The 12588-nt window shown below is 37.4% G+C and overlaps 1 protein-coding gene and 1 long non-coding RNA gene across 2 annotated transcripts; both read right to left on the bottom strand.

Annotated features, from left to right (window-relative positions):
• Positions 1 to 1637: 1637 nt before the first annotated feature.
• On the bottom strand, positions 1638 to 3949 carry LOC117821889. Its single transcript, XR_004633081.1, has 3 exons — positions 3760 to 3949; positions 1972 to 2679; positions 1638 to 1848 (listed from the first exon to the last, which is right to left on the bottom strand). It is a non-coding gene; the product is annotated as an uncharacterized LOC117821889 (long non-coding RNA).
• An 813-nt stretch (positions 3950 to 4762) lies between these two features.
• On the bottom strand, positions 4763 to 10423 carry sike1 (suppressor of IKBKE 1). The gene is given in 6 exon segments (XM_034696483.1): positions 4763 to 5982; positions 8412 to 8525; positions 8644 to 8777; positions 8780 to 8785; positions 8869 to 8974; positions 9977 to 10423. Coding segments are annotated over 6 exon segments (660 nt in total). The 5' UTR covers positions 10136 to 10423; the 3' UTR covers positions 4763 to 5841.
• Between the last annotated feature and the right edge of the window lie 2165 nt (positions 10424 to 12588).

Raw genomic sequence — 12588 nt, 5'->3', positions numbered from 1 at the left:
AGATCAATGCCTCGTAAATGCTTTCACAATTCAAAGTAAAAAAAAAAAGTCAAAGTCTTCTTTATTGTAAAAAACTGCAGTATGCACCAGACATACTGAGGATTTGATTTTACATTTCTCTCTCAGACCCTAGCAGCGACAACAACAGATAAACATAGGAAAGCTAGAAAAAGATGAGAAGTAAGCTAATCAAAATATTAAATACAGTTTAAAATGCTCCCCCCTAAGAGCATGTTGTCTCTGATTTATTGAATCGTTTTAGACTGTTATGTTGTTTTTGACAACTCCACAAAGAAGTATATACACCTCAAATCAATTGTCACACTTTGATTATACCCAAGTGATCCCCCAACTTGTGTGAGAGAAAATAACCTGCAGCAGTTAGATGACTTATGTGCAACTTATTGAGCATTTCATAACTTAATTTACTCATATGTTCAGGTTTAGTTCAAATTTCAAAACAATAAGTCTTTGACAACAAGAATCTCTGCTTTTAGTGACTTTTATTGTCCATACATAGAAAGAAAGGTTGCACACTACAAAATCTCAAATATAAGCATGTTTTATTGTAGTGTTTCTAGTGAAATATCTCTTTATGCTCAATTTAAGACACCTTAATCTGACAAGTCAAGATAAACAGCTCATTTTAAGATAATGCAAGCAAAAATGAGACTGAAATTGCTTGTAATAGGTAAAAAAAAAACCCTGCCACTGGGGTAAGCAGAATTGACTTTAATCTCTTGAAATGAAAATGTCTAATGACGACCAACTCAGGTCTTAAATTTGCTTGAAATAGATTTATGTCTGGACTTGTTGAGTGATTGTGTCTTATACTAAATCTGAAGAGTTGTTTTTGTTAGAATAAGGCAAAATAAGCTGTTTTGTGTTTAGGCAGCAGCTGAAGACTTAATATCACTTAAACAGATGTATTAATAATATTTTGGAGCAACCTCAATCAGTTTTTAAGGGTACAATTAATGCAGTCCTTTCATTTGACTCATACATTTAGTATGCGTGAATAAATTCACACCCTCTGTCCTAGCAGCTATCAGGAAATAAGAGCCCCTCATTTCACAATGTTCTGAGGTCCAGGAATCAACAGACAACAGTGATTATTCATTGAATAATTATTCAGTTCATTATTTTTCCTTCAGCAGGTGCACTTGAATATTAAGTAACATAAAACAGCACCACATAGGGTAAAATCCAGAGCACTCCTACATCTCGATAGCTTCATGAACTAAACGAAATATGCAAGCGCTCCGTTTCCATGCCCCCTCATAACTGACTAATCTCCTCTATCACTATAACGCCCCTGTCATCTGCCACATCAGATCAGCTGCTGCCAACCTCCTGACCCCCTTGCACCCACACCAAGCCCACCACCTTATGGGGAACCGTTTGCACTGCAAAGACTTCCTTCACGACACATTTCAGAAAAAAAAAACACACACTCCCACTCGGATCCAGAAAGAAGCTGATAACCTCACCTTTCCAAAGCCGCATTAACACTTGACTTCAGTTACTCCCTCACATGGAGGGTCCAAAGTATAACCTCCTGTTTTAATATTTAGTTCAACTTGATTTCTACTTCCTCAGCATCAGAGAAGAAATGAATCATTAGAGTTTCATTTGTGTGTCATGATTATTTTATTAAATAAACACAGGACTGTCCTGATCAGGCACATACAAATCAATCAGAGTCATGAGGGATGGGATCGTTCAACAGGGAGACGATGATCTAGCTGCAGAACAGTGCAAATGGTGACTCTCCCACAGGACAAAACAAACAGAAAAAGTTCAAAAAAATAAAAAAGGACAGTCCCTGATGAAATGTAGCTACTGCTCCTGTCAAGAAGAAAAGAGGAATCAGTCAGAAAACACTGACACGCATTTGTAACTCTAAATTATCAATAATGAAATAATGAATTATTTCAACGAGGACCATGTTTGTTTTATGTATCAACCAACCTTTTCAGCTCTGTGCAGCATATAATGTGACCTCAGGTCATTCTGACAGGTGGCATATGCCATGCCGAGTCCCCGCTCCAGAGCCCAGTGAAAATTGGCCACGGTGTGTCCTACGAGTGAAACAGGGTTCATTTATCCCTTACAGAGATGCACTTCACAGAGTTATTTAAAACACAGCAGAATGGCGTGAGAAATCCTTTCACACTCTTGTTGTGTCACCTTGTTTCTTTTCTTTTCTTGTTATTAACATTTACTTTCACAGACTCCTTCACTGGTGCACGTTGATAAAAATTGAAGCACTGAATCGTCTCATCTGCGTTTATTTATAAATGCAGGAAATAACACGTTCGTCACATTAAAACAAAGTGTAACAAAGTGTACCAAAGTAAAAAAGTAATATTTTCATGCAAACTGTAGCAGATGATAGTGCTAGAGAAAATTAAAGGAACACATTTTCACAGATAAAAACACATCCATGCACTATTTATTCTGATCCTGCAACGTCCGTATTTTAGTTATAATACCCTCCGCTTTTTTCAGCCATTACTTTGCATACACTGCGGTATCTACAGGTCCGTATCTGTGCTCCTCTTGTCAAGGCCGCCTGAGCGAGATTAAAGGTTCATGACACAGAACAGGAAATCTGCTGAAAATACTTACGCTTGAAGAACAGAACAGACAACACGATTCCTAACCCCAGCCCAGTACCTGGAAAAGAAGGGAACAGTATTACATGGATGACATTACACTCTTCATTGACTCATTTAAACAGCTATCACCTCATTTGCATTGATGCATTCGATGTTTGCATGTGATTTCTCAAGCTGGCCTATATGTATATGATCCTTTGTGTCTTTTTTATGCAGTTATAGTGCAACTTCACTCCTCACCAGATCACTAAATTTGAATAGTATTATTATTCTCACATTCATACAACATGTGCCATCTTCTTTTCCTTTATTCATTTAAAAGGCTGCTTATTATGTGGTGTCATTTCGTCCCATTGTTCCCGAGCACACCAGTTGCCCAGTTTGTTTTAAGCCTCCTTAATAAATTAGAGCACATCTCCTTTAAGAGCTAAAGCTGTGACAGCAGCATCAGACCAAACCCCATTCAAATATCTCTCTATTCTTGTAGTGCTGCACTTAGCAGCCATATGGACATGATTTTAGTGTTTATAAGTTATTACTGGATCCATTAGATTTCAAACACAGTGATGACTCAAAACAAACTTCAGTTGATGGAATAAAGTCAACATTTCCATACTTATCACTGCTATTCCTGTCATATGTTTCCTCTCCTGTACATTGAGGAGTAGTAAGCTGACGTAATGGAAAGTTTCCATGTTATATATAAATAATGTTTATATGTGTGCTAAATATGAGCCGAATTAAGTAGCAGTGAATTATGTCTCGTACCATGTCATTAAATAATTCAGAGGAAGGTGTGTCAATGAAAACACGACGTAAAAGCAAAGCTGCACGTTTTATGAATGGGGCCTGCCTCTTAGTTCATTATAACAACAACAAGAATAAAACACGCAGGAAGAAATTTCGAAGAGTGATGTTATTGGAAATGACAGAGGGATGCATTTGTCAAAGAAAGAGGAATAATCAGAGGTGGAAATCTGTCTGGTCATTCAGTCGTCCTTACAAGCCCTCTCTGGCTAGCTGGTTAGCCTCGCCCAGTCAATGACAGCAGACGACTACGTTAAATAAACACCGATTCTTTCCTTTTTGTACAAAACACATTAAATTGTTTTCATTCACGAAAAGTGAGGATATTTACCGAGCTTAATGGCACCATCTGCCAGGCATCGGTCCCCACTTTTTTCCCCAGCTGCTTATCAGACATCCTGAGCATTAGCTTGTGTCGGGTTAAAGAAGTGTCAAAGGCTGCTCTGCTGCTGCGTTCAAGTGTCCTCGGAAATACTCTCGGACAATAATGAGGTGTGAGCAAGTGACAATATGCAGACTATTAAAAGCCGAAATAATTATATGAAACGTTACTTTGTCACCTTCAATGTAATATTTGTTATAGGAATCAATTCAAGTTTCACATTATACTTGAAACATTGATTGAGTCTGTTTTACATGAACGCAGCATTACGCCAGGATTTCAAACCTCGCGACGCCTCAGAATCAATGCTCAACAGCGCCATCCTGCGGTGAAGGCTGGAAAAGACGTGAATGTCATTTCTGTCCATGCGTACCTCTCATTAGGTTGGGATAGCAGGATACAGCAATTAAAAAAGAAATAAAACATTTAACATTTTTGATGAGTTGCTTGGAGAAGAATCTTGGCTTCTGAATTGTTGCAAATATTTGTTTATCTATATATTGACATGAGTTATATGTCTCATTCACTCCATCATATCATCCTGTACTGACTCTCTGGCTGCTGATGACATTATTATAATGCATATTACATTATATTATATAATTATCTTTGTTAGATTATATAATTCTATATTTCATTATTATTGGTTTACTACAACTAACAGTCATATTATATAACCATATTTATTTATTTATTGTATTGCTTAATCTGTCATAACCAAACATAATCACACCATGTCAACCTTCACTACTGAAACATTTTTAATACTGCCTGTAATGACCACTTTTTAATTCACTTGTAACATTTGTATATATCTTAAAATTGTATTCTCTTTACTATTTAGAATCATAACTTCATCCAATGTATCCGGACGATATATATATACTTTGTGTTTATTTCCCCCTCTTACTCTTTATACTTTGGTGGGAAAATAACATTCTTATATGCATTGTTCATTATTCACTGCAAATTTATTTTCAAGTTTTTACATGAAATTTCATTTGACACATATCAGTAAACTGTCATGAACTTGAGCATGTCCACCTTTGTAACACTGATTTCCTGAGATGACAATAGAGAATTTCTGACCACACACAGTCCGCAAACATTGATATCCATTACAAAAAAATATGCAATGCTTTCAAACTGCTAAATAAAGATGTTCCATCAACTGGGTCTCTTAATTACTCTGTATCCAAATCTCAAAGCTACAAAAGTAGAGTTTAACACACACAATCAAAACACCAAACATGGAAAACATGTTATTGTTACATGTGGGTTCTACAAACAGACTGACAAATGTATCAAAGTGGTAAAATAATCAGACCATTACATACAAACGATCCAATGTCACTCCTTAGCAGGCGTACTGTGAAACAGCCAAGAGTCATGGTGTTGGCAGTGATTATCAAGCACAGATTCAAAAATGGAGTAGAATAAAAGGTGGACTTTAAGTGAACAAATAGCAGGGGTGATTAAGAATATTTAACACTTTGAGAGTGTGTGTGTGTGTGTGTGTGTGTGTGTGTGTGTGTGTGTGTGTGTGTGTGTGTGTGTGTGTGTGTGTGTGTGTGTGTGTGTGTGTGTGTGTGTGTGTGCAGCAAAGGGGCACTAAAGAGGTAGAGACTGTGTCCTTGAAAAGTAAATCTTTCTCTGGCCAAACAACCCTTTGCTTTTTCTCCAGCACATATTTATGAACCAAATTCTTACCAGTGATCACCAACACGTTATATATTTATAATCAAGGCTTGTGTGAAATTCACTCCATCAAGACTGTAGTGATAAAACACATGCTGTACATATAAGAACAATAGCTACCATCAAAAGCTACCTGAAGGTAAATGCTTGCTATAGCGAGACTGCTGTGTTTAAGTGGCCTTCACAAAAATATGCTGTGGTTTGACTGCATTCAATCGTATTTAAAATAAAAAAATAAGTAGATGAGGTGAATTCAGGTGAAGAGAAGATCCACCCTGTCTCCTGGTCCTGGAGGTGTTGTTCCATCCACAGCTCATTTCAAAGATGCTCTGGTCACTCGTTAGCTGCCGGCTCAGGGGTCTGTTTTGGTTCTTGTTCTTGAGCTGCTGCTGCTGGCTGGATCGGTTCTTCTCTTGCTGCCTTTACTGACGCCTTGCTGATGGTCAGGAGGTCTCGAAGCTCCTTGTTCTCAATCTGAGCCAGACAGAATTATCTATATTAAAAATGTTCAGATGAATTCATGTGAATTTAATGGAAAGTGAAACCTGAAAACATAATGTCATATCTTCTGGTGTTATTTAAATTTCATCCCTTTTGAAGTTAAGGTACAAAACCTACAGACTTGATTGTGTTCATTTTCTTAGAGTGTATACTGCAATTACAACGGATTCTCGACTAAACAAAAGCTGCACATCAAAATCGTGGATATCAAGAGTATCAAAAAAGGCAAAAACAGAAAAGTCGCAAAAAGAACTCAGCAGAAGCTTTTTTATACAACTAATCCCAGTAAGGTTTCCAGTGCCCTAAATATTCAAACTAAACCCCCCAAAAAGTCTTTCTACAGGTAAGTCAACTCCCGGCAGGCCCCTCGGATTACAAATACCATCCCAACTACTGTAGAAGCAAGTGCATTTAATAATCGTAGATGTGTGTGTGATGTGTGTGTTAGCTTAAATGTGTCCAGTTTGCAACTTGTCTTTTTAGCACCAAAAAAAGGCAGGAGAAGCAGTTTTGGTGGATCTGGAAATGGTTTACAGCCTCTCTATCCTCTCTGCAGCATGTGTAGCAGACAGCGGTGTGCACTAGAATTGGTGTTTATAAGTGTGAAATAGTCTTCAGAGTCAGAGCCAGACTCTTCTCCTCTGCTGTCCCCCAGTGGACGAATGAAATACCTAACTCTAAAGCTAGAGATGCAGCTCCTCCAGGAAGACCTACGCACTTTAGTTAGACTCTTCACCTCTGTACTCCCTGATGGTGGGATGAGTTACCTCCATTTGATCTGCAGATTCCCTCTCTACACTTGAAAAGTTATAGACTAGCTTTTTTGTGAATGCCTCTGCTCTTAGCTTATTAATGACGAGTGGTTATATTGACGAGGATGATAATGAGGTGCATTAGAATTTCTGAATGATGACTGGTGTTGTCACTGTTGCTGTGTGTGATTAGGATTATAAAATATGCTTTTGTGAACTGCTTCTTAACATCCTCTGCATTTGCTCTAGAGATGCATTTCAGCACTCTGCTGTCCAGATCCTTGCTTGTGTTGTTCTAACTCTCAGATCTACGTCGCTTTGTAAAAAAGTGTCAGCAAAATTAATTATTTAAATACGTTGTAATGTTAATTATGAGAAGGCAGACAAAAATGCAACCATCTAAGAACATATCAAACAGGATTTGTCTTTTTAGATCAAAGATTGCCTTCTTAGTCTGAACAACCCACATCAATATCAATACAAGAGCTGCATCTATAAACAGATTCTGTAGGAGCTATTTGTTTTTGTTTCTTTGTATTTAATGACAAATAATAAGCAGTATTAGTTGTTTGATTTTTCTAAACTTTTCTTTTAAAGTAATTGAAGTTACATTTTTGCAAGTCATTTGTTTAGTATATTTAGTTTTTTGTATATTTAGTATTTCTTTTGTTTGTTTGGTGATCAGGAAGTACTCTGGCACCTGAGGTTATTTAAGTAGGCATGCACCTGGGCAGGCCTATGCTTCTTACCAGCGCAACAGAGGCAGCAGGAGCAAAGATTTTTCTTTGTTCATTGTTTGCTTGCTTGCCATCAAAAATAAACCATAAGAGACGCTGACACTTGGCATGGACATTGGACTTTCTTTACCTGTGTACAATACATCCCCACGGTGCATCAGTGACCCTTTGATTATGTTGTTAAGTTTGAGTTTGATATTTTGATTATTCTTTGATGTTTTATGACAAATGGTCACTAGAGATTCTCTATGTTCCTTTAGTTAAGTATTCCCATGTTATAGTTCATTCAATTTAACTATTGGACTCATTTATGAAACATTTGCACATATAACAAAAACTATCTGCACGACTTGATACCACAAGAAGCTGGTGAAAAAATGTATGACTGTTGTTTCTGAGGTCAAAATCAAATAAAAATATACAAGGCTCTGAAACAATAATATATAGATTGTAAATAACATTATTAATTTGACATATATTAAGTTATATTTTCACTATTTAAGGCAACAGATGAAAAAGCAGGTGTTTGTGTATGTTGCTGTGTGATTGTTCACTTTACCAACAATAGATACCATGCAAAGACCAAAAGTTCAGATTTGTAAAGTTGCAGGCATGATTTCACTCAAATATACATTCTCTCTATATATTTTTGTGTGTGCGTGTATAGATGTTTTTGTTTAATTGTCTGGCTGTGTGCTTATTGAAGATCCAGTGCTGTGGGAATAGGGAGTGGGACATGTTTTGGTTTTTGTCTTTAAATGTACAGTCTATGGTCCTACTTACTGTTGTTGTTCTCAGTGTAAATGTTTTTATGTCTAGATCTGAAAAATAAAAAAAAGACTGTCCAACTAAAAAAATACATTCCCTGAGATAATCTAAGTGATCTCTGGCTCTACTGAAACACTGTACTCACCTCTAACTGTGCAAGCCTCTCTCTTACAGAGCAGTAGTGCTGATCATCCACCTGCACTGCTCTCCTCATCACCTGTCCCATCTCACATATTCTCTCCACCTGGCTCTGCACCTCCTGCAGAAAGTTAGAAAAGCAGCACATACTCTGAGGTTATTACATTTTAAAGTAATAAAATTAATTTTTAATCCAATCTTACAAGAAGAGTTTTTAAAAGTGTGAACAGCAGGTGTACCTTTGCATGATCCTCGTGGAGGCTGAGCACAGGTTTGGTGTCCAGCTCCTTCTTCGCCATCATCAGCTGGAGCATCTGCTTACGGTACCTGCCCATGATCAACTCTAGTGCGTACTGGTGTTCTTCCAGAGACACCATAGTTCTGCAGAGACAGGAAGACAAGAGTGAACAAATATTCAAATACCAGACAGAGCAACACAACTGACAGAGTGGTGTGTTTCTCACCTTTATTCTCCTGCTGCAGATCCTTGATTTGTGTGTTTTCCTGAGTAAGAAGGACGTGAGGCTTGTATTTGGTCAGCTCCTGAATCTCTGACGTGTCTTCTATGTGCTGAGAAGCAGAAGAAAAAACTGGTTGGGTAAAAGAACACATAATGCTTTGTTTTCATACAAGATTAATCAAGAAACTGAGGATCAGTGTGGGCATTGTGATGGCTCTGCTGCCACACAACAAACTGTGATACACTGTTTGTTTTGACACCTTGATCTCAGACCCAGCATCAATTTTGTAAGCAATCAGAGCTTCAGTAGCTCTTCTGTTGGATCAGCCTCCACCTCCCATAAGCACCGGTGAGCCTTGCTAGTTCCCCAATTTTCCTTGCTTGGTTCACTATGGGCTGTGACTCAGTGGGTAGAGTCGGTCATCTCTCAATCAGAGGGTTGGGGGTTCAATCCCAGCTTCAGTAGTGACTTGCCGAAGTGTCCTTGAGCAAGACACTGAACCCCAAATTGCTCCCGCTGTTGTTCAGCGGTGTGTGAATGTGTATGAATGATAGATTAGCTAAAACTAATAGTCCCTTACTATAGCCGCCTCTGCCATCAGTGAGTGAATGTGGTGACAAGTGTAAAAGCGCTTGAGTGGTCAGAAAGACTAGAAAAGCGCTATATAAGTACAAGTCCATTTACTATTTTACCATTTACAATCGGAAGGTACTGTTCACTGCCAACTGGGCGCATGTGCTGCAGTCTCTGGGATGCTCTGACCCGGTCATCTAGCCATTACATTTTGGCCCTTGTCGTAGTCACTCACAACCTTGTGCTGACCCATATTATCTACTTCCAACACATCGACTTTGAGCACAAAGTTTTCTTCCTAACATATCCTCCCAGAGACAGAGGCTCTACATAATCAATGTTATTCACTTCATCTGTTTGTGTATGTAAAAAGAAAGGAGCAACCTCTGCTGCCTGAGATCAGATCAAATCTAAATGTTATAGTAGCTAGAACTAAACAAAGTCCTGTATGCCAGTCCAGTCTACATGAATGCCACTAAGTAGTGCAGCTTTACTCAGCTTTGTGCTTGAACTAATCTCTTCATAGTTTGATCCTTACCTTGTCAGGTAGAGCATTTCCCACCTCCTTCATGTTGTGCACTCTCTGGCTGAGGGCCCCGGACTGCTCGATCAGTCCCTCTGCGGCCGTGTCGTGCTCTTTCAGCCTCTCCAGAAGGGTCCGGGCATCGCCCAACACTTTGTCCAGAGTGCAGGCCATTTGACGAAGGTGACAACTTCTGTCTGTGTGCTAGTTACTCACTACGTCAATAAACCTCAGAGTGTGAGTGCAGGACAGCAGACTACCTTCGACGGCTAAAGAGACTGAAGTGCCTTTATAGCGACGAGTGCAAACTATGACATGTCCTCAGAATATGTGTCAGTAGACAGATGAAGAGGTTAATTTAATTACCAAAACACACTTCACTCAGGTTTGTTGTCAGGTATGTCGTTTCCGGTTCATGCTGAGCGATACGTCACATCCGTGTAGTAGCCAAGTAGTCTTCTTCTTCGTGTATTTAAACCAGAATCGGAAATCCCGATTGAAATAATACCGCCCCATGCTGGAGGATTAAAATATTCGGACAGCAACTACTTTTGATAAGATAAATAAGATAATCCTTTATTCGTCCAACAACGGGGAATTTTAAAGTGTTACAGCAGCAAAGTAGACAGTGCAAACAGTATAAAGTAAACGAGATCCTATAAAATAGTAATTATTAAAATCATTAGCAATTACAATTAAATAAGTGAAATAAGCATATCTTACGAACGTTTATACACAACTAAATAAGTAAATTTACAAATATTTAAAAAAAAAGCGATGCAGTGAAAAATGTGCTTTGACTTGTAACATAGGTTAATAACAACGTACAGAACCGAGATCTACCTAATCTAATCTTAGGCTGTCATTTAGAAACAATACAAATCAAAACATCTGAGCAACAAAGGAGGAATCCCCAGTCTGTCCTCCTAGCGTCTGAAAAGAGGCAAACCTAATCAATTTATCTGGCTTGGGGAGCAGAGTTAGAACAGGTACTCAATATCCCGCTTAAATAAAAGTACAGTTACTTACTAATGAAATCCCAATTCATTACAACTTAAACTTTTCTCTTGATCTACTCAAGTAGAAGTATAGGAATCATTTATTTGAAATGTACTTTGAGTACTGAATAATTACTTTTAAAACATAGAAGAAGGTGTGGGAGGAGGAAATATACCCACTAATATATAGTAAATTTACTTGAGTACAGTACTTAAGTACATTTTTTGAGTATCTGTAGTTTACTTGAGTATTATTTTTTGGGTGGAACTTATTACTTTTACTCCACTACATTCAGAAGACAGTTGATTATACTTTTTACTCCACTACATTTCTATCAGTGCTCTAGTTACTCACTAAATTAGCTTTGAAGTCAGCTCATGAATTATATTTTCTTTTCTTAAATCTGATCCCTAAGACAGTAAAATGTTTGTGTAGTTCTGTTTGTCTCAGTGGTTTAGTCATACCTGTTTATCGTGCTTCTCCACGGTTGAACGTGGAGCAAACACACAGCAAATTTCACTCAGATCAGGCAGTTCATGTAGAGGTGGTAATGATGGCTATAATTATCCACCTGAGCACCCATGTACATATCTTCAGCCCGTGTTAGAGGTTTTTGAAATGAAGAATGATACATATAGTTTGAAATGTTCACCTTGTTTCCCACTCTGCCCAAACATACAAAAATTCAAAGTCCAACCTGAGGAAGTGTGTTGAGCTACGTAACATTTGTTTCATTCCAGATGAACATTTCAAACTAAGTTGTCTGTGCTTGAAGTAGAATAGGTTCTGTTTTTATTCCATGGTATAGTTTTTAGAGATTTCTTGTATTGTTTTCTAAATAAACATAATGTAAGAGAATGTATTCCTATCTATTCTTGACTGCACTCATGCTTTGTGAAAATACAACGTTTTGAGATATTTTAAGAAGTGTTTTGAATACTGAAGTATTTTTAAAAGCAAGTACTTCAGGACCTTAACTCAAGTAATAATGAGACAGAGGAACTTTCAATTTTATTGGAGTAATGTTTGACCTTGAGTATCTATACTTTGACTTAAGAAATGAAGCTGTGTACTTTGGCCACCACTGATCATTGTGATATAAGAACAGTATGTGGAATGTGATTTTAACTCTACACCTATCCAGGGGGAAGTTATTGAATACTTTTGCAGCATCTTTTTCCGTAATGCACTCTGTAGATGGTCTCTGCACACTCAAGTGTGGCTGTAAACAATTGAGTGTATTATTAGAAAGCCACATTTTTTTTAATCTTATAATGAGAAAAATAATTTATTAGACATTGATTATTATTTTTAATTATTCTTATTGTTGTTGTTGTTTTTGTTATGGTTATGATTATGATTATGATTATGTTGTTGTTGTTGTTGTTGTTGATGATGATGATGATGATGGTTATGATTATGATTATGATTATTATTATGATTATTATTAGTATTATTATCATCAACATCATCATTATCTCGTCCAATGCTTTTCCATCATCTGATAATAGTACTGTTTAGACTGTTTATTCATAAGGTCCCTCTGAGGTATGAGACATCTTATATTTCAAATGTTAATCTCGGATAAAAAAAACAACAAAAAACAGTGTCAATAGTCTCACTGTTAT

Source organism: Notolabrus celidotus, chromosome 11 (genome assembly GCF_009762535.1).
Source record: "Notolabrus celidotus isolate fNotCel1 chromosome 11, fNotCel1.pri, whole genome shotgun sequence".
Taxonomy (NCBI): Eukaryota; Metazoa; Chordata; class Actinopteri; order Labriformes; family Labridae; genus Notolabrus; species Notolabrus celidotus.
Note: the sequence above shows the minus strand (reverse complement) of the source record. Positions and strands in the feature narration are given on the sequence as shown.